Raw genomic sequence first — 23,249 nt, 5'->3', positions numbered from 1 at the left:
AAGGGAGGATCATCCCGGTGGGCAGGGTATTTGCAAGAAGGCTTGCCCGTAAAACTGTGGGGTTGGTGAAGGGGCATCACCAAGTGCGCCTGGGGACGGGAGTGAAGAGAGACCTCCAGGTCTGGGGAAGTTTCCTGGAACCTTTTAACGGAGTGTTGGTATGGAGGGATCCATGCAGTCTAGCGAAGAGCTAGAGCTGTTTACAGATGCTTCAAGAGGTGTGGGATTTGGAGCATTTTTGACAGGAAGTTGGTGCGCGATTGCACGGCCATGGGCATGAAAGGAGGAGAGGATAATGGGGAACATAACATTCCTGGAGCTGTTCCCATTGCAGTCAACTTCTACATCTGGCAGGAGAGGTTATCCAATAAGATCACGCTGGATGCGATAACCAAGCGGTGGTGCAGGTGGTGAATAGTGGTTCTGCGAAGTGCCCGTTGGTGCTGGCCCAGCTTTGGTCTTTTGACACCTTCCTGACTCTGAACACGCAAATGAGGGCGAGGCATATCCCAGAAGTGCAGAACCGCATAGCTAACGCTTTCTCGTTTACAGTGGCAAAGATTCAGGCAGCTCCCACCGGGGGCAGAAGAGGAGATGACAGTAATGCCAGAGGGTCTCTGGGGGATAGCTAAGATGTTCTAATGACACTCGTGGACAATTTGGTGGCCCCAGGTATGTGGCTGCCATACAAGAAGCATTTTGATAGCCCAGTGGAATAATTGTAGAGCAGGACGTGAGAAATTTCATAAAGGAGTCCTATAAGGCATAGAGGAGCAGGGCATGGGTAGCTACAACCTTAGCAGCAGTGGCATTCTTCAGCAGGACCGGAGGAGTAAAAGACCCGACGAGAAGCAAGGTTCTAAGGGCAGCCATGAAGGGCTGGGGGGAAGCTGGAGGGCAGGGAGCCAAGTCAGAGGTTCCCCATAACTTTCCAGGATCTGGCAGGTATGATGAGCGAGACCACACTCGTATTCGATTGTGAATACATACAAGACTAAACTCTTAGTGTAGCTTTCAGCATAGCATGTTTGGGGGCCTTTAGGGTTACCAAGCTTGCTGCTACAAAAAAGATAGGTGTTGGCCGAGGGGGCCTCAGGGAGTCTGACTTAGAATTGCAGGAGCAGGAGGTGGCCACATTGCTGAGAAGGTCAAAGACGGATCAGGCAGGTGAAGGGCAATGGGTCCGACTGTGCTGCATAAGAGATAGCAGCTGTCTGCTAAGCAACCTTCTGGCTGTTAGACCCAGGGGCGCAAAGAATCTGTTGGTCCACAATAATGCGCTGCCTCTAATAGTGTTTCCGTTAGGACAAGTGTTGGGCATTGTGTTGAGAATAGTTGATAGGGACCCTAAGCAGTACAGCACTTACTCTTTCAGAATAGGAGCAACCACCACAGCAGCATGAGCAAGAGTCCAGGGAATTAAGGAGATCCAGTGATGGAGATTGGGGGCCTATAAAAAGTACATTAGGACTGATAAGGTGTAGAGCACACAAATGATGTTTGTATATATTTTTCCCCCATTTTAGAGGACGCCACATGTGGAATAAAGGTAGCATGAGTGATTGGACACACATTCGTAGTGAGAGCAGTGGAATGGGCGAACGTCAGGAGGAGTGGAGAAGGTTTGCCTTGAGTAAGACCAACATCCTTTGGAAGAAATGAAATGGGATGAAATGGAGAGAACAATGGCGAGATTGTTGAAGGAGGAAGCCCCCCCCCCGACATAGTAACAATTAATCTAGGTTGGAACGACCTGGCCTAATTGGACAGAGGGCAATTGCTGAACGAAATGAGCTGCACATTGTGGGCATTGAGTCAGGACCTGGGGGCTTGCAAGTTGATGTGGTCAGAGATGATTCCTATGTTCGCTTGGAGATGGGCTAATTCAAACTTAGCAGTGAAGTATACGAAAAAGTTGAACATGGCAATGGCAACATTTTGCAGGGGGGCTGGTTTCTCAACAATTGGGCACGGACTGATACACTTAGGAGTGCATAGGTATTATCAGAAGGCCAGGGTTCACCTGTCGGACATTTTCTTTTTGTTGAACTTGGAGGATGCCCTAAGAGGGCAGGGCTATGACTAGTAAGCCATTTTTGCACTATTGGGGGTGGCAAAGGGGCGAAAACCCCTTTTTGCTGTGGCGGTAACTCAGATGATCAAGCAGTGCCAAAACTAACCTCCTGATGGAGGATAAAGAGGACCAAGAGTAAAAGGCTCCCTGTTAGTCTAGCAGAGCGGGGGAGCAGCAAGCTCAAAGGGGAGGTGCACCCCCCCCGCACCCCCAGGGTCACCGGCGTCCAGCCTGGGCTCATGGAAAAAGGAAAGCATAATGGTGCTCCCTCACCCACAACAAGAGGCTCTAGGAGGTTCGAGGAGTGACATCTAAGTATGCTCGAAAAAAAAATGGATAAGGAGAAAAAGAGAGCTGACTGTCAATAAAGAAAGAGATGAAAGGAAAAGGGGTGTGCCGAGGAGAAAGAATAATAAACAGAAAGGTGCTGCCGATCGTTAGGGGTTGTTAAAGCTATTAAATATATTAATGTTTGGTTTGAAGTGATATTGTGAAATGTGTACGAATAAACTGCTGCCTTCTTGTGCCACAATACGATGAGCTGGTCAGATCTCAGTTTTTTTAGCCAAGGTGGGCTTCAGTGGCATTTATTTGTTTATTTAATTCATCACTTATAGAGCGTGCTAAGCCCTGGGGCATCAAAGCGCTGTTACAGATCAATTATTTTTGAGTCGATTTAAGACATTAGTTCAGGAGAAGGGGCAGGGGGAGAGGTCCCACCGACAAGTTATACAAAGAGCCATGTTTTAAAGGCCTTCTATTAGACCTAGTGGGAGTGGGTTGGGGCGGCAGCAAGTTCCAGTGTTTGGCTGCCATTGTTGGGAACCTAGCACCACCAGCTTTGGCTCTTTTAAATTTCGGCTGAACAAGGCGGTGGGCGTTGGCCGATATGGTAGGTCTGGTGGATTGTACTTTCTTGATTTTCTGTGTGCGGTACAGCGGGGCAGTGTTGGAACAGCATCTGTGCGTGATAGACAGAGTTTTGGACAGGATCTGGTGTACATTCCTTATTGCCGTGGTGATGTGTTTTTGTTTGGGGATGTTGAGTGCTGCTCAGAGTGTGTTATTCTGAATAACGGCGAGTAATAAATGTCATAAAATAAATAAACCTGCATTTTGTGGATATTGCGCTCTGAGGTGCCTGAGAAGTGTACATTGCAGTAGACCAGCCTTGAGCCTTTAGTTGCATGAGCAATGGTGAGGCAACGGTCCGCTGATAGAAATGGTCTTGATGCATTGATCAGTTTTGTTGTGTAGGTTGCGGACGAGGCAATGGCATTCACTTGTCGGGACAAGGAGAGGGTGGCATCCAGATATAATCCCGGTGTTTTCACTGCTGGGGAGACTAGGAGGATGGTACCGTCAATATTGAAGGATGCATATTGGGAGTTAAGCTTCTTAAGCACTGTTGGTGGCCCAACGAGGAGGATCTCCCGTCTTTTCGTCATTGAGGCAGAGGCAGTGTGTGGCTATCCAGGTCTGGATGGTTCGGTAGATGCCGTTTATGGCGTTAGAGTCTTCGAAGTAGTTGCCGGAGAGGGGAAGGAGGATTTGGGTGTCATCAGCGTAGTTGGTATAGGAAATACCAATTTAGTCTAGGGGGTCAAAGAGGGCTTTTGTAAATGTGTTGCAGCGGGTAGGGGAAACGCATGAGCCTTGAGGCACACCACAGGTGATGGGTGCCAAAGGGGCACTAGCATTGTCAGAAAATACTGTGCTAGTTCTTTATTGCAAGAAGGAGGCAATCCAGGCCGTGGTTTCAAGCAAGGTGTTTGCTGCCGAGGTGAGGTGCTGGCAAAGGATCTTGTGGTTGACCAAGTCAAATGCAGCCGAGAGATCTAGGAGTAGGAGTAGGGCTGGCTTTCCCTCATCCTTTGTCATTGAGCTGTTTTTTAGATCCAGCAGGGAGGTTTATGTTCAATGACCTGGTCTGAATCCAGACTGGTGCATTCCCAGGATGTGGTTGAGTTCCAGGTAGTGCTGGATTTGTAGGTATGCCGCTCTGTCTAGGATTTTCAGCAGGAAGGCCACTGTGGTGATGGGTCTGTACTTAGTTGCTGCAACACAGTCAAGGGAGGGTTTCTTCAGTATGGGGAGAACCCAGGCTTCCTTGAGGCAGGTCGGGACTTGGCTAGTAGTGAAGGAAGCATAAATGAAGGTGGTGATGAAGGGACCTAGAGCCTCAGCGCAGTCTTTAATGATGGTGGCTGGGCAGATGTCACCTGTGCACCTGGATGGTTTCAGACCCTTTAAGATGTCTGTAACGTCTGCCGCTGTGACGCTGTTAAGGCAAAAAGCGGGAAGGTATTGACAGCCAGTTGGTAGATAGGCAGTCATTTGGGGCTGTTGGAAATGAGTGAGTGTGGCTTATATGCGCTGGATTCTTTTTTGTAGGGTGTCACTTTTGTCGAGGAGGGCATCTTATATGTTAACGCACCATACCTGAACTTTAGTGGTGTATGAAGGTGGGGTGGTTGGACTTCCAATTCTCTCAGGATGGAGAAGATCTCTCTGGTGTTAGATTTTGCAAGTAAGATTGCTTGTTTGTAACTTTTGCTATGGTGGAGAACAGCAGCTTCAAGGAGTCAGACGGTGATCTTCTCCATTTTGACTCAGTTTCCTGTTTTTTGGTATGGCGCACTTGTAGGTCAGGGGTGAACTGGGCGTTAATGTGTGCGGTGGGCTTGATTTTTCTTGGTGCCACGGGGGCAATGGCGTCAATAGCTACTGTCAGTTTCTTTGCTTATAAGTTAGCTAGCATAGTAGGGTCTGAGATGTGGTGATAGTCTGACTGTATATAGTTTAGCAAGTGCAGGATTGTGTCTGTGGTTAGGTTTTCAGTGCTGCGGGCCAGTGTGGGTGGTAGGGAACATGTGGGTCACAAGACTTGACAAGACGGTGCAACTGAGAAGGAGACCACGTTGTGGTCTGATCATGGGCGGGGCGTGTTGGCTCCGACAAAGACCTTGCAGTGGAGCTCTGCTACCCCGTCAAGAGTACGTCCTTTGATGCGGGTCAGGGCATTGACACAGTGCTTGAAACCTAGAGCGCTGAGTGAATTGGCTACAGATAGGGCATTAGCGTCATCCAAATCAATAATGCTGAGGTTAAAGTCGCCTAAGAGAATGATTTTAGAGGTCGGTTTAATGTTAGCTCCCAAAGTGTGTAGGAGGTCCTCTTCAAAAGATAGGGTAGGTCCTGGTGGGCGAGATGGGTAGCTTGATTGAAAGTAAGTTGCAATTCTCATTCAAGATGGTGTGGCGTTGTCTGATGGGGAGGCTGTTTTTGGCCATTAGAGCGACCCCCCCCCCCCCGCCTCTAGAGTTCAGTTTATCACTCTTGAATATGGTAAAGCTGGAGGGAATGGCTATGGATAGTGATGGGCCTGATGTTGTATGTTGCCAGGTCTCGGTGATAGCTAGGAGATCCAGACTGTGTGCTGTAATTAGATCATTGATGCCTAAGGCGTGGGCTGATACTGAGCGTGCGTTAATTAGGGTGCCTATCAGAGGAGGGTTAGGCAGAATAGACTTATTCGGCTTAGTTGGGTGGCTCTGGGTGACGGTGGTTGCAACCAGGGGGGCTGTATCATGATGATAATGACTGGCTGCACTGGCAGCGTTGGCTGCTGTTCAGTAGTGTGACGATGGCGAGCCTTGTGGTTGGGGACCAGGGCAGATGCCTCCTTTCAAAGAGGCTGACGTTTGCGTGGAATCGCTATATAGCTTGTCGGGTGGGTGCGAAAAATACACGACTGCCTATGTTAACACTTCTTTGTTTGAAGAAACGCATAAGTAGCTAGTTTGTAACAAAAGACGGAGACAGCGGTGAAAGGCAATGTATACGAAAGGGACTATATCCATTAAAATGATCAAAGTACAGGAATGCAAAAAGAAGAGGTGAAAAGAACTGGGTTTGCTTTTGCAGGGCATCCCTTGAGAAATGCCTTTCTGTATATTTTTGTGATCTGACTGTAAATTAGGAAGTGGCGCTAGATCAAAAATGTGGGCAATAGCTGTTCTTGTTTTAGTATTGCTATCTGTAATAGCCACAGAATATACTTGACACAGCCGTTATTCTACTTCCAGATTACTTTTGTGTGGAAAAGGAACAACATTTACTAATGCAAGTTAAATGCATCTCATGAGATGGGGCTGTCAAGAAATCTGTGGAGTTGTGTAGTGATCTGAGTGCAACGTTGTTAGATTGGCCTGGCTAGCTCTGTTTGTAATACTCGAGGGCAATAAAACGGGTGCCATTGGGTTGAGTAATAATAATAAATGGTATGTGCAGTGAACGTGAGGGTTCCTTGCGGTCAGACGTGTTTCTTTGCGTGTTTCTTTGCGTGTCTTTAGCAGGACTGGAAATTCCATGGTTCACGTGGCTACTGTATTCCCCTTCTAATCATCTTGCCAGCATGCTCTCCCTTTCCACGCTCCATGCACTATTTTACACACGTGTTTGGGGGACGATTGTGTAAAATGAAGGCTGGTGGCGAGTGGTGCGATATTAAAATCAGATAGACATTATAACGCACATTGAAACCAACCTTGGTTACGGCTTTCATCCATGCATGCACCCAATTTAAGGTGGTCAACGTTGATCCAGGAAAGTGGTCCACATTAGCCCAGAAAACTGCCCTATGCTGGTATAGTGGCTTGGCCCTTTTTCATTGCCCTATTGCCCAGATGGGCCACATGGCAAATGAAGCATTTCTGTTTCTGTGATTACATGTGGGGGAATTAATTCTTTGTAACTTCCTCAAATCTGTGTCAGTAGGCTGCTCTATGTGTGATAGCATGAGTCATCGATGTTGACATTTAAGGCATTGAATCATTTTGTGGCACTTATAACCCATGCCCAGGCGAAGAGTCTTTCCCAATCTAGTTATCAAGTGGCATAGTGTGCAAGGGGGTGTACTGCCTAGGCTGTGCTAATGTTTCTTGTATATTTTGTTGCAGGTCATACTGAAAAGATATATTCCATCAAATTCCATCCCCTGGCTTCAGACATTCTGGCATCCTCCTCGTATGACATGACTGTCCGCATCTGGAACATTGGCACTGGTAAACAGGAGCTGCTACTGAAGGGACACACAGATCAGGTGAGAAGGTTGTAGGGAGCAGATGAGGAGGATGTATAGGGACAAGGTGAGGAAATTAAATGGATGTGAGCAAATTAATCAAAGGAGAGGTGGGGAAAGATGGGATACAGGGTGCAAGTAAGATGCGTTCAGAAGATGTGTTGAGCATTCTTGGAGCTGGTGAGATTAATAAAAAAAGACAATGAGAGAGACACAGGCAACTGATGAGCCGGACAAAGGGAACTAATGAGCTGGACACGCCGATTAGATAACAAAGCCACACAGAACAGATCACAAGACCACAACTAGCAGATGACCACAATAGGAGGGCAAGTGGGGAGGAACTGCATCCATTGGCTAGGGATACAAAATAAGTAGAAGAAAAGGGCAGTAAAAGCAGGTGAGTGGTTTACAGGGCACAGCATAGACTGTACCATGGTGCTCATCAGAAGAAAGCAGGTAAGCGATGGCCGGGTGGTGAAAATAAGATGATTGGTAGAAACACAATGCAAAAGGATGTCCCTGTGAAGTGAGCATTTTGACACATCGTTTTGTCACATCTATCCTAATATTTAAAAAACGAATCGCTACCTTCCACACGGGACAGCCACAGCTCCCCTCCTATACACAGGAAGTAATAACGAATGACAGTGCAAACATAAAACACCCCCAACAATGTATTGCCAGCACACATATACACACACACCACAGCGAATGGCATTGCATGCACCCAAACCTCAATTAATTCAGCGGTCTCGCGTGTGCACACACACGCCCATTAGCCTAAAATGCCAACACACATATACACAATGGAAGGGCAGCACACATGTTCCCCTTCCTCCCTCCCCCTCCACACACACACTAACAACACAGGGTGGCTACACACTCACAAATAGTGCAGTGGATGACCGCACGCAACAAAGGATGCGACATAACACCCCCACCAAAAACAAAAGTAGACAGCGCACACATCGAGGAATTTCAGCAAGTACACAAACACCAGCAACGGATAGCAACACACACAGCAATTCAATGGCAGCTGACACACAAAGTAACCACAGATGCTAGCATGCACAAACATTCACACAACCGAGGCAGCACCTCCAACAGCCAAGAATGGCAGTACACACACCCCTTTCCTATCACCAACACTCAAGACCCCCATCAAGAACCCTCTGGACAGATGCTGCTGACCAGGAGCTGGAAAGGAGGTCTCATGCCTTGACAATCAGGCCACATCTAGCTAGATTGGAAGATGGTATGCTAAAGGCAGTTCGATGTTTTTAATTTTGAGCAAAAAACCATAGGGGAATCTCGGGCAAGTAAATATTTTGCCTTTGCAGAGAATCGGGACCAGTGAAAACTAGGGTATTTCTATGGTTTGGTGGATGTATTGATTAGTGTGTATACTAGTGAGGCTGGGAGAGTTGGTCATATTTGTATTGTGGGTGAAGACATCAGTTGCGATGAGTGAGGTCAGTGGCACTGATTGTAGTCTAAATTATGGGGAAACAATGGAAATTGATGGGTATCCCTTTGCACTAATGGTTTCTCGATTGACAATGATATTATGGTTGTAGGACAGGGAGTGGCATTGTTGGAGTGCAAGGAATTGGATATATAGAGAGAGAGTGGGTGTTGTAGTGAATGCATTTTATGAGGACAAGCACTACAGTGGATCGAAAGTTGGTGTTTATAGGAAGTGAGAAATATGTGGCACTATCATTTGTTTTTTAGATATTGGGTATATCCTTTTAGGGGTTATCAGAGGTAGTTTGGAGCAGTTTTTGTGGTTCAAGGACAAAGACTGCTGCTAAACCTTGCCTGCTGTCATCCCTAATTGTATTAGAGAGAACAAGTGGAACACTGAGCTATAGAGGCTATCGTGGATGCGCATCTGTTGTACAAGTATGAGATGCAATCGAGATGATATGGGTGATGTTGATACCATTGAGCCTTTGTTGTACCCTGAAGTAATGAAATCTAGCTCATAGATTCGCGTTATCAGACAGTTTAGGGTTGGATTTATTTGGATATGTTTGTTATTGATGTATAATTGTGCTTCTGGGGTGTATGGTTTAGTGTTAAGTATGTGTATTTATTATAGTGATGTATAATTGTGTCATTTGTCTAACGTATATCACTGTGGAACTGGTTTCTGGTATTTCTGCGCTCAATAAATAATGTTACTAGTGTTGTGGGAGGAAATTACAACTTCAGACTCAAATAGTTTAGTTCAAAAGCATGCATGTGCTAGGGGTCTAAGTTGGGCTGGGTATAGGAATATAGGTTGGCCAAAGAAATTATAATGAGCAATTCAAGCTTGCTTCATGGCCATAGTCCATCATTTGGCCTCAGTCTGTGGGGTTTCAAGTGTCACCTGCACTACTTACCTGTGTTGGCTGAGTGGACACACAATTGTTGCTCGTTTAAGATGTAACTGTCTTAGGCGGTCCTTTCTGCCTGCTGTAGTTCAAGGGGCCCTATGGTTGACACTGAAATCCACAATCTCTAGGTGATGTTGTCTCAGACCTCTCTGGGCCTTTGTAAGGTTGGGCAAAGGTACCACTTTGGTGTTTTTGTCATTTCTCCTTAGCTAGCTGTCTCTCTCCTAAAGCCACCATGATGCCATGCCTCACACATACCCTCTGATCCCCGACTCATTTCTTCCAGCCATCCTTTTCAGTCTTTTCCTGCTTTCATGCTTCTACTCTCCTGTATTCCTTCAAGTGGTTCTAGCACAGTAGTCTTTGTGCTTCTGGTCTTTTCTCCACCCTCTTCTTTCCTTCATCTATCCACCCCCTCTCTTCCACACTCCTCGCCCCCAAACTCCTCTATCTCATGGTAATATTTGTCTCTCACCTTTTTGGCTCCTGCTCTTTTTCTCCCTCCTTCCTTCCACTCAATTCCTTTTCTTCCATCTCTGTGCTTCTTAGGTGCTCTGGGTCCTTCTCTATTCTTCATCTTTCTTTACTTTACCTCCCTCCTGTTTCACAACTTCTTTTGCAACTTCACTTTCAGTAAATGTTCTTTGTATTTTAGCTTCCAAGACTTCTTACTTTCCTTCCAACGTTATCTTTTTTGTTCTGTTTTCTTCACCCTCCACCTCTATTTTCTGTATCTTTCTCACCAGGTCTCTCCACTCTCTTTGCCATCCTTTCACCGTCTCTCTTCTCTCTTCCTTATTTAACCATTCATTTTCATCATCCTTTATGTTCTCTTCCTCTTCCTCTTTCTCTATTCTCTCCTCTTCACAGTTGGGGAACACCACTCCTTTCTTACTGCAGTATCCCTAAGCAAGCACAAAATGCTGACTGTCTTTATCGTACTGTGGACCTGCCCTCAGATCCCATGAATATCCAACCTTACTTATTTGCATAGATGTGAGGGTGTCGAAAAATGAGGACAGTCAAAATTGTTTGGGGCTGATTAACTGGTTTGCTAGATGTTTTTTCCAGAGAGGATATAATGGAATCCCTACAGAAACTAGGGGACATCTTTATAAACAAGGGGCATGGGTAAACACAAAGTGGGTGGGGTAAAAAAGTTATTTTGGTAAGGAAAGTGTTCTTAATGAGTCTCTGTCCACTTCTAGACATCCTACTCAGCTCAGAACATTCCAAAGCAGTGTCCAACCAAATTCCAATTCCTAGTCTTCAGAAGTCCTGTTATACCCCAGCTAACCCAAATCTAAAAACATAGAAGTTCAAGGTTCCGGTCGACACAAAGGTTCAAACCATGGTTAAGGTGTCACCCACCCAAAGAACTCAAGGTTTAGTGAAACATCTTCCAGGACCCTGAGATTCTCTTAGTTGTTAAGGGTTTTCCCTTCAGATCTTGGATTCGTCATGTTTCGTTGGAGGTCTCATGAACCACTCACTTGATTCTCTGTATGTCTTTCTATAAACTTACCTTTTGGTTCTCTGGAGGGCCCTCTGTAGACCTTCACCTTAATTTTGGCAAACATTTCTCTTGATTCTCTGGCGGTCTCTCTGTAGACCCTTTTCTCCTAATTCTCTAGAGCTCTATCATGAACCTCTAACTCTATTCTCTGGATGTCTTTCTGTAAACATTGTTCTTGGTTCCCTGGTGGTCTTGCTGTAAACCTTTGCTCTTAATTCGCTAGAAGTATCTCGGTAGACCTTTTTTTCTGGATTTCTTCTTGTTTCTCATTCATTAAACTGATGTTTCTCTATGGATTGCTTGTTTCAGACCGTGTTTATACTTCTTCAAATCTTCTTCAGGTTCTCAGGAATTTGTATTTCTTCTCTCTTCATTCAGGGTCCTTTTCAGGCACTCAATATTCTTGTGTCCTCCTGCCACAAGCTCTGTCTCCTAGGTTTGCTGGTGAAAGACCTTTAACACCAGCTTTCCAATTGTTCCAAGAACTTGAGATGTTCTTGTGCGCTTTCCTCCTCCAAGGCATAGATACTGTCCACTTCTCCTTCCAGTCTCCAGGCTTACAATGCCTTCCCGCAATACTCATCTCTGCAGCAATCTCCAATTGGATCCAGGGAGCCTCAGCATGTATGTCTGCTTCCTCTGGATCCAAAAAACATGACATTTCCCAGTCCCTTTTAAACACAGGAAGCTGTATAGTGCTTTCTGAGGCTGACTCTGGTTGATTGGTTACTCCACATACCATCCTGTACATACCACATACCTGGAATTGGTTATTCCTTTCAGGAGTCTTAATTTCCATTGTTATATGATTTACTCAGGTTTGGGGATTTGTTTTTTTCGTCTAATGGTTATTATTTCTAGGAATGGCAAGGTTTCATACCTGTCTGCGGCATATTTTTGGGAATCAGTTGGACGTTTTATACAGAGCTGCAGTGTTCAGAGGTCTCATACGGTAAAGGTCCCTGAAGTTAGGAGAACTTGCATGTTATTTCCTTTTTGTGTGACTGCTTGGAATCCGCCCAGTATCTGGGAGTATGTCCTTGTTATCTGTCACATTGCTATTGTGCATACAGCAGGTTAGTGAATGCCCAGTGTCACTTTTTTCTTTGACACTGATGCAGGGTTTGTGATTGCCAACGTAGTTTGGTACGCAGACCTCTGAGGCTTGCAGGTCAGGAGATTCTCTCCTCATTTCACCCTCTCTGAATGGTACAACATTACTATGCTTGGGAGAGAGTCTGGAGCCCAGGGGATCCTACTCCAATCATCCACTTGTAGGCACATTGGGTAGTAGACGGACCACCCTGTCTCTTTTTGCTCCACCGCCTCATTACATAGAATGTGTAGTGGGTCCAACGCGATATGGTAGCACAAAAAGTTTTGCCTTGGGAATTTCTCTCAAGATTCAGACATTTCACTTTCCATATTGTCCATGTGGTTACTGCCACCTGTACCTACCTTGGCAGCTGCCAGCTCCATTCTTTCTCACTGCCTGCAATGATTTCCTTTATTTTGCTTGCAAATCCACACAGGCAAGTTGAAGATTTCCTTTTGAGCTTGCTGCATATTAAATCATTGCTCTACCGATATTTCTTTTGGATAGTGTGGGCAAGCATTTTGGAAAGGTTATTCTAACGTTCCTACAACATTGGGCAGACATAAATAACATTTGGTGACCTCCAGGCAGGTTTTTTGAAAGAACAAAGGTACTCTGAACCACTGTTTTATGCTCCATTTCTTAGTTCGAAAATATACAGTGTTAAAAGTATGACATTATATGCTCCATTCCGTGATCTAAGGACCTCATTTGACTCAGTCTCAAGAGAAATATTGTGGGATGTCCTATCAGCATACAAAGCTCCACCCCAACTGATCTGGATAATAAGGTTATTTTACTCTGGAAACTGCATCAGTTCTATATGGTCTAGGGGGTGAAATTATTGATTAATTTTATGTTGGCAAAGGGGTGAGGCAAGGATGCGCCCAGGCACCCCTTCTATTTAATTTGTACATACAAGTGATAATAGATGCACTGATAGGGATATGTTAGGATTGTCCAAAGCTGGCCTCAGATAAGTACCCCTGCATTTTGTGCAGACAATGCAGTCTTACTGGCTACTACACCGCAGAGGTTGGAAAAGGCATGGCGATTTTTATGTCTAAATGCAAAGAATTACAATTACGGTTGAATATTGATAAATCAGAAGTGCTCGTTTTTAAACCACATTTTGCAAAATCTAGTTCCCTGGCCATTAGGGTGACTGAAGCTCGGCTTCAACAGGTCAATAATTTTGATTACCTGGGGATAGGATTCCAGGAGACTGAAGGCTGAGTTCCACAGGTGGACCGCTCAGCTACCACCTTGGGAAAATTCAGCGGATCAATGAATGCTTTACGCGCAAAACATGGTCAAGGCTCTATTTCACCCACGCTGGACCTGTATGCGATGCAGGCTTTAACAGCATCACTCTATGGGGCAGAGTTATGGGGGTATGCTAATATGGCCAGGCTTACAACAAGTGAACATACAATTTTGAAGAAATTGGCATTATTATTCAGGAGCGCCCCTCAGCCGTGGTTCTTTTGGAATTTGATGTTCCAGTGAGGGTCCTAGCAGCACTGAAACCTATTCTCTTCTGGTTAAGATTGTGGAACGAGGAAGGGCTGGAAAAATCTAGAGAAGCCCTATGTCATGTAATGTCACTGGACAGAGGGAAATCAATTGATTGGCTTCGACATGCTAGAAAAATGCTTAATAGTGTGGGAAGAGGCAATCTATGGGATAACCCTCGGTGTGAGCTCACCAGAATGAAGAGAGAAATACAGCTTGATATGGGCATCATTTCTCAACGATTCAAGAAATCTTGATATATGAGATGGAGACTGGGAATTCTCACGGTGGCCGCTTTCACACAATCTTGGAATGAATTTAACTCGGACCAATGTCCAATGTGTGAGCTGTCAAGGGAGACTTTGTTGCACTTTGTTGTCTTGTGCAAAGACGAAGCACTTTCGGTGCACGTTTTTTAAACCAATAATAAGAGGTTGGAATCAGGGACACAGGATCCGCTATGATGTATCTGAGACAGAATCTTCAACCGCAACTTGTATTTGCAACTGCACGATATATCCGCAGGGCTTGGTTGTCGAGAAAGAACTCACTGTCTTTAAGTACCAGCTAAATACAAAGATGTAACAATAATTGTATGAGGTTGTGAGCAGGGCTCTTCTCAATTTTAGGAATGCATGTTGTGTGTAGATGTATTTTAAATCACATCATGCTATGTATGTAAAATTATGTAATTACTTGAAGGTTTGATACCTAATAAAAGTTTGATGACTGACTGAAGAAATCATTGCTCTATGTTCACAAGCTCAGGGCTACAGGCTCTACCTATGCCATTTTCCCTTGGGAGTCCTGCGGCTTTTCTGATGTCATCGTGCATGTGTCCCAGGCGTCCTACTAACACATCCTTATGATAAACATGGGAAAAAGGTTGCACTCTTCTGATACACAACCGATTCCCACCCGGCCTTGTGGGGGGGGAGATGGGGAGGGGGTATGGGGTCACAGGTGTGGGCTGAATATATGAATTTTGGGAGTGGGACAGCAGGTTAGAGTTGGGTTGATGGGATGAACGCCATAGGTTAGCAGAATTCTTGAATACAAAGGATCCACCCCATTTCCTGTAGAGTGTATAGGGTTCAGGAGATACATTAACTGGGACAGGGTGACTAGTGTACTTTTCCTAACTCTCCTTCTTTAATAAGTAGTGTAACTCTTTCAGTGTGGGAAATTGATTGTAGTGCATTGTGGCTGATCAGTGAGTGTGTGAAGGTAACAGGTTCATAGAAGCAGAAGTTGTGCATAGGTTTGAAGAATGAGTGAGAGTTACAGTGTATCAGGCTAGGGGCATTTGTTGAAATGCAGCTACAAATAGTCATACTTTTAATCTTTCTTTGATAGATCTTCAGCCTGGCCTGGAGCCCAGATGGACGGCATCTCGCATCAGTTAGCAAGGACGGCCAAGTCCGGATCTATGAACCACGAAAGTCTCTTGAGCCTGCACAGGTGAGTGGGTGGGGTGTGGCAAGTTGCAGTGAGCTAAATGAGTTTTATGGGATATTTGTCCCCTTTTGGTGCTTGAGCACTTTCCATGGTTTGGGATTCTTCTCCTTTGATCAGTCAAGTTTGTTGGTCGAAGCCCACTTAGCTTTGACAGATGAGAGAGGGCAAAAGCATTGTACAAGAGTGGTACATATTTAATGACATTGGGTTAATGGGGTGAGTTCTGAAATGACATTGGGTTAATGGGGTGAGTTCTGAAATGAGCTATATCTTGACCTCCAGTCGGATAGAAAATATACACATCACATTGCAGTAATGCATTAACATATGCATAGAAGAGCCAAAAACTAGCCTCCTGCACCCTTCATTCCTAGTATCCTGTCTACCTTACAGAGTAGGCTTGACATGGAATGGGTTGAAGTTGCATATTTTTGCCCACTTAAACATGGTAACATTCTCTTCGATAGCACTGTTAAACATATTCTAGCTAGAAAAGCTAGGCCTCTGTTTTTTCCATAATCCAAGGGAGCCTGTGGTGCTTCTAATTACAGTTGCAGCTGCATTTCATCTAAATCATTTTAACACTGAGACCCTTATTTTGATGGACTCCCAGTCGTCTGCGTCAGTTGTTGAAACCTTGAAAAACACATGTTTGTGCCAGTGATCAAGCAATGGCATAACAGATTTAATGCGCTTTGCGCTTGACTTCCACTTTAACTAGAAACAAACACAAAACAGATCATGACAAGTCAGTATTCCCATTATTGAACGTCTCTTTGTGGGGGAGTTGAGACCCTGAACGTTCAGGTTCACAAAACCTGGTCATTCATCAATCCTTCATGTGATCGTACCAAGTCTTCATCCTAACACCACCCTCCTTTTGGGTGCCTCTCTTCCGTTCCCCATCCTAGTATGTTAATCCAAACTTAATCAAAAGGTAGATAGAAAAAACATACAATTAACCTTAACCAAAGAGCATTGTCCTGTGATTCACGGGTCACGATTCCAATGCATGCTACAGAATGTAGGGCTCAGTTTCCTGAATCTCTGCCATTCTAGCAACCCGCGCACCTGCGCTCCCAACATTTTGCACACAATCACATTTCATTTTCCTGGGATACGTTCATCTGCTTCAGTCATCTATATCCACCATCCTGACCGTTCACCAACTAAACACACTGCTATGCTTATTTCCCACTTCCACAATATCCTACCAAATCAATCTGCAACCCTCCAATTCTAGTCGCTCTCGTAGAGAGCATACCACAATGCTTGTTTTATTGTACTATGCTCTGCCATTCCCCCAATCAAGTTTCATCCAAAACTTCTTACACTTGCTCGAGCGACTTTTCTTCCAGATTTAAGCCTGTGAGCTTTTTCGTCGTCAGTTTCGTCCTCTATCCCTGGAAGAGTGTTTCCATGCGTCAGGTTCCACATTGTTCATCAACTCTGCGTCGTCCTCCTTCTTCCAGTTGTTATACAGCCATTCCTCATATTGAAGAATCAGTCTACATAGGAAACCCCATCTGTATCTCGCATCTTCCACCAGAAGCTAACCCATTACCAGTCGCAGACTCTTCCTCTTCTGTAGCGTGGCTTGAGCCAGTTCTTGCAACAGCAATATCGAGGTATCCCTAAAATGCATCTCCTGACTTTTCCTGGCCACCGTCATTATCTTTTCTTTGAGTTGAAAGAGATGAACATGAGTCAAGACATCTGGAACCAGATTCCTATTTTGCTGAAATGACAAATACACTCAATGAGTTCTGAACAAAACTATTTCATAGCCGTCCGGAAAGTCCGAGATGTCGCGAAATAGGTCTTTTACATATTCCTCCAATTCCCCGTCCGCGATGTGGTTAAGGGTTCCTTGTAACCTTATGTTTTTCTGCCGCATCTAATTTGCTGCGCCTTCCTGCATCGTAAATATATACTCCATCTGTTCCATTCCCGTCATCCTCTCAAATAACTTGCTTGTGTGCTTGGTGTGGGAAACCTGAAGGTGTCTCACTCGCTAGTCCCCGGCGATCTGTCATCCAGGTGGCCAGGACACAGCCATCGCTATTGGATCCAGTTCCTGGGGGTGGACCAGTGCAGGAGGATCGCCTGGATGAGGGGTCTTCGGGGAGTCTAAGTGGGACATCGAAGGGTGAGATGCGGTATCCCCTTATGACACCTTTTCCCCATCCTACCCAGTAGGATATCTAGAAACTCGAAACCCCACCCCTTTCTTGACACAAACACTTTCTCACAGACAGATTACCGTGAAAGCCAACGGACTAACACCAGAGCCGTATACCTGACATGTCCCAACACAAGGGTCAGGCAAAGTCGGGCAATTGCCTACAACTACATACACCTGACTTCCCTTTTGCTTTCCCCATAGGGATAAAGATAAAAGGCGGAGCATAAGAGCACATGGAGAGCAAGGCCAAATGCACGAGGAAGCAGCTATTCCAGGATGGCAGTTCAAAGGGAGGAGAAAGGCACCGAGACCTGAAAGGACAACAAGGAGGGAATTGCCCTTGCCAACCGCAGAGCCTTTTAGAAGGGAAACGTAAGACCAGGAATCGCAGCTGGCGAGTGGTGCAAAGGATGTCAGTGGTACATGGGACCCTCCTGCACTGATAGGCCAGGGTGGGGAGAAGCGGTTGCCATTGTGGTACCGTACTTGACTCCAGAGGCAAGAGACACCAACAGAGTTCGGCACAACCAGTGAGTTGGAAAGAGCCGATAATAGACCGGACTGTGTTGGGCTCAAGGTTGCGAAGAGCAACATTCTATGAAGAAAGAAGACAAAGGTATTTTGTGAGCAACAACTGGTATCAGAGTTAGTGGTCCAGTGCCACGTGAGCACTAATTCGAAGGACTATGACTGATGTCCCGCTCTTGAAGAAGGAGAATGTGTTGAACTGGGAAATCGAAGTGGTCCTGCAGCGGGTTATGTTGAATCCCGTGCATAGTCAAGTCTTTGGTTGTTGTAGAAACTACAAATACCAAGAGGCCTTAGGGGAGGCCGGCCTGAGGTGTCAAACTGGTCATACAAAGGTCAATCCAAACCCCTTGTACAGTGGAAAGTCTTTGGCACGTTGTGGAGGCAAATGGGAACCCGGCTGAGAGATGCCAAGAGAAAGCTAAGCAAAGTGAATTGTGTATTTTGGCACATGTGAACCTGGATCAGGGATGCCTGTGAACTAGGGTGAGCAGTAATACCCCGTGAACATTGTGATGAAAAGTGTGAACCTGACTGAGGGATGTCCGCAGTGAGTGGTTGGTCTGAGCCTGACTGAGGGCGGCTAACGTTTAGAGAAGGGTCAGAGCCCGGCTGAAGGGGATCCAAGGGTGAAGAGTAATTGTTAGGGAGAATTCTCTGTTTAGGCTGAATTTCCTAACCTAGTGAGTACCCCAGCAGCTTTGCTGGATTTCTGGAGTTTGTTTTTTTCTCCTGCCACGAGTGAGACTCTTTTCCTCATACTCTTGGACATGATTTGAGGGGTTCCTTTGACTGTTAATGTTTTTTATGGGATATGGGGTCTTTTACTCCATAGGGTCTCATGTGTTTTTACTATGTGTGTTACACAGCACCCTCCGTGCAGTGACACGGGTGTCATAGTGACACCCCACCATACACTCCATACCATGGGACTGAGTACTGTCTCCCAGGGCCTGTAAAGTCACCATTGGCTTTACTAGTCCAAAATTATGAACAGAAACCAGTACAAACCATCATATTGTGGACGTACAGGTTGGGGCAATTCGATTGCCCCGGGGTCTGTTATTCGAGGGGGCACGTCTCCGTCCCCCCTGATCGAGTTTTGGCTGGTGGCAGTGGATACTACTTTTTATATTCGACCGCGAATATATCTCTATGCGATTTTCCCATTGTTCGCGGCTACTAACTTTAATTATTTAATTCCTATAGCCTCGAACATACCGCCGGGTTCTTTATTTAATATTAATTCACCGGTTGGTATTTTTTGCCAGAACTCGATTCTAAAATGGCGTTTGTGTTCTCTTCTGTGACTCCAACCCAAGTCGAGCCCTTTGTTCCACTTTTTGGCGGGCTTCTCCACAGAAGCCTCCAAAAGTGGTGCCACTCTGTCTGGGTACCACAGGGGGTGTGGGAGGGGGTTTAGGCACCCTGGACTGAGTTGCCGTGGCAACTCAAGTCGCACTCTTGTGTGATTGTCCCAAGTGGTGAGCCGGCTGGCTCACCACTTAGCGTGTTTGATTGACAGCTAGGCTGAATGAATGGGGGTTTCTTGCATAAAAGCAGGGCTTTTGGGACTGGAACTTCAGAAGTCGACACAGGACCTGAGAATCCGAAGAGGGAGAAGCTGAGCCGACCTGCAACGACGACACCACCGGTGGAGCCCTGCTGAACCATCTCACCACTTCCCGACGACAGAGGAGATCTTCTTGCCGGAGAGTCTCTTCCCCTTGAGCTGGTGGGGACAACCAGTTTGCTTTCCTTTTTGCCTACCAGGACGTCTAGTGGTCGAATTGCCCATGCCAAGCACTCCGGCAACCGGATAGCCACTTACCACTGAACCGCGAAAGAAAGGACCGCGCCTTTGAATCGAGAAACTCTGCGGCGGCTTTCTTCCCTGGCAGCACAACAACCTCCTGCTTTCCTCCCCGACGAGATCTTCTCTCCTGCCGGACGAAGCACCGACTCGCAACCGCTGCCAGGAACAACTGCCCCCGCTGGAGTGTTCTCACCATTTCAAGGTACCGTGTCCACCTGGCCTCCCTTTCTATAGATTGCTACAAGGTGACAGTAATTCCTTAACCTTCTAGACTGGGCTGGCCTCTTGACCATCTAACTGGTCCCTTTCTTTTGGTCCAACTTCTTTCTGAACCTTTTTGAGACTTTTGTGCACTTTTCAACCGTGTGACCTTGGACACATTTTGTTCTGATCCTCTTAAAGTGGATCCGGCTTTCTGAACTCTAACTTCACGGTTTGATTCTGCCTTCCTCTCTTGCTGTGTTCTTTTGAAAGTGTTGGGATCTGTTTCAATTTATGCTCTGCCTTTCTCTCCCTTTTAAACCGAATTATTAGAGTGCCATCTGCGTTAAGCGCTCACCGCTGTCTGAAAATAAGTGGTGCTTTACTTAAGACTTGTCTCATATTCTTTTAAGGGAGTGTATATACTTTACTGACTGTGTTTTTGAACTTGCTTGATATTAGTTCCAGTGTGTTTTCATAGATGTATTTTTAAATAAATAATTATATATCTTTTACACCAAAGCTCTGGTCAGTGTTTGCTTGTTCTACTGTGTTTACCTGCCCTATTGTGTATGCTCTGTATACTGCCTAACTCTTCCTGAGAGAAGTCTGACTGCTCAGACACAGATACCAGGTAAATCTGGGTGGTGCAGACTGCTACCAATTGGGTTTACTGCTAACTCCTGTAGTCCTAAACGTTTTGCAGTGGTCCCTAAGGGAACTGCACAGGTTTCTGCCTAACAGTAATCGCCTGACGTGAAGATAAATAGAAGGAACTTTTGTTTTCTTGTTTATGGCACATCAGGCCCTCCGAAGCAAGAGACTTTGCATGAAACAGACTGGGGTACAGAAGGCCCTGTTATTGAGAAAAGGAACTGTAACCTCATGTCGGAGAAGCCCAGGTATGTGCTGTGCTCAAGATTCTTGCCTTGTCCTGTGCTAAAAACATGTGGAAGGGAGACCGTGGCCATAACATCCTGACGTATCATTATGTGAACACTTCTTAACTTTCTTGTGAACATTATCCCACACTATTTTGAAGCATAGCTGTAAGGATTGGTAATAGGTTTTTCAGTAAAGCCCATTTTATTTGAGTAGACTCCACTTGGACTGTATTGTTATTTGATGGTAGTTGCTTACTCCCATCTTAGATTTAGGTTTAGATTAGGTGTTTATCTCGCCCTTGAGCTGTGATCGCTTGTCTGTCTTACTTTGACACCATGCCTTCCTTACATTGGTCACATAGGGTGGTACCCACCTCTTCCAGTCTTTTCTCAGATGTGAGCACATGTTTAGCTAAGTCCACTATAGATTTTATTAAATTTGCCACACTATTTTATGTCTCTCTAAAGTTCAATTAGCATGAATTGTAGGTCCATTTTCATAGCTGGAGCCTCATCCACTTGTGCCATTTCGTGCAGGGAATTCATTTGCACTGCAGTTTGCTGTATATGTTTTTTGGAGTCTTCCTGTGCTTGCATTAGACTCTCCTGATAGGAGGCCCTTTACCTTCCCTGGGTCTTTAACCATGATGATTCTACACCCCACTGAAGTGCTCCCCCATCCTCCACTTCTCCGCTATTCCTCCTTCATGTGCAGGGATTCCTACAGCAGGCTTCAAACAATCTCCAGGTGTATGCCTCGCTTCCTCCAAGACAGCATATCCCATTCCGGACCTAACATTCGCAGGGGTCCATCAGTCCCTCTTAACTGTTCAATAGCGGCCGAGCAGGAGGGAAATCTCCTACGGAGATAGATCACCAGGTACTCAGTTATACACTCCTCATATATCTGTCTCACGCATGCTGGTGCCCCTACCTCCACAGTCAGCCAATTTTCAGGAAGCTTGCTTCCAGCACTGCTATCACGCCCCACTTCGTATCGCTGAATCGGTTCCCAGCACTTGCATACCAAGCATGAGAGAGCCCCAGTGGGGTAGAGGAGGTCCACCAGCTTAATATCTCACGTGGCATGGGACTCCATCAGGAACCCGCCAGCTCTGCGAATCACCAACACTCTGCCCGGGCTCACCGGCACCATCCCGCATCAACATGAGGAGCCCAGATCTTTGCTCCATTTGTCTGCCCTTTAGCTCCCCTCCTTCACTCTGCGAGTGTCATCTTGGGTCCCCGTTTAAGTGTTCCATCAGGCCCGGTGAGGCTACAACGTATTGTGTGTGGCCTGCCAAATTTACACTTAGCGTTGCCAGGGTTGTTCTCTCTTCATTAGTGGTAGATGCATGCAGCTATTCCTCCTTTTGCTAGTGTTGCTGTTCCTGGTAGGCACAGGGCTTTCGGAACTAGCAAAATCTCTAAAGCCAGGACATTTTTTCTGATGTTTGTGTCTGTTATTCATTGCTGACCAGGCATAAATGTGGTCAGTGTGCAGTGTGTTAAGACAGGACAGAGTCTCTGAAAGGTTGATAGGAACTTAATCTCTGCCATCTGTGCTAATATTCGAAGGTACAGGCCTGTCAGCATCTTCTGATTTCCCTGTAGTTAAGCCATCTCCCTTGCTCCACTGACTCCAAACGTTAAGTTAAGCCTTAAGGTGCAGTTTAAGGTCCTTCGCCTGATTCAAGGTCATCAAGAGATGGTAATAGCACCAAATTAGTTGGTATGGCAAATGTCCTCTGTTCGATCTTTCCCAATGTAGGACTCCCTCACCTTACAGTTGTGTATGAACTGTGGCACTGAAATTCATTTTTAGGGAAAGAAGAAATATTAACATATCACACCTTACGTCATGTGTTCTTGAACATTTTTCTTTAAATCGGTTTATTTTCGTTACGCATGTGCGGCGCAATACAAAACTTAATATCAATACGTCTTAACCATATTCTTTTTTTTTCTTTCAACATGGCTTTTATTGGCATTTGTATATAACCAAAGCAGTATACCTTTTACTGGCTTGCTTTTAAGAACAAAACAAGAGAGACAGCCACAACAAAACAAAACAAACAATTTCGACAATAATAATGCCTCAACTGAGGCTAACTTAGGTTTGGGTGGGAGGTGTTCCGGAGGGGACCGGTGAGGGTTGCAGTTGTCACATCTCAGCTCTACAGAACTTCTGATCACTGTTCGCGGTTGGGGGGGGCGCTGTGTGTTCGGGCCGGGGCAACTCCGCCTTGTTAGTCCATCTTCGTCAACCATCTGAGTGATGGTGTTTGTCTGGTTACGCCCGGAAACTCTGTACAAATTCAAAAAAGGGGTCCCAACATTTTATCCACCAGAGCGGGATTGCTGGACCTTCCGGGAGTTTCCAAACTTTTGCAATCGAGATTTTAGCTGCCGTTAATAAGTGCGTACAAAGGGTTGCCAGGTTGCCTGTCAGAGGGAACTGTCTGTCTCCTGTATCTCCCAGTAAAATAATGCCTGGGTCCCATCG

The 23,249-nt window shown here is 45.7% G+C and overlaps 1 protein-coding gene across 1 annotated transcript in view; it reads left to right on the top strand.

Moving 5' to 3' along the window:
- CORO7 (coronin 7) overlaps nucleotides 1-23,249 on the top strand; it is a 1,792,839-nt gene that overhangs the window by 1,625,491 nt on the left and 144,099 nt on the right. The window contains exons 18-19 of the mRNA XM_069646849.1: nucleotides 7,036-7,178; nucleotides 15,028-15,132. Coding sequence (XP_069502950.1) covers nucleotides 7,036-7,178; nucleotides 15,028-15,132 — 248 coding nt within the window. The remainder of the gene's footprint in view (nucleotides 1-7,035; nucleotides 7,179-15,027; nucleotides 15,133-23,249) is intronic.

The sequence above is a fragment of the Ambystoma mexicanum genome, chromosome 2q (assembly GCF_040938575.1).
Source record: "Ambystoma mexicanum isolate Mex_15411 chromosome 2q, UKY_AmexF1_1, whole genome shotgun sequence".
In the NCBI taxonomy this organism is placed as follows: Eukaryota; Metazoa; Chordata; class Amphibia; order Caudata; family Ambystomatidae; genus Ambystoma; species Ambystoma mexicanum.
Note: the sequence above shows the minus strand (reverse complement) of the source record. Positions and strands in the feature narration are given on the sequence as shown.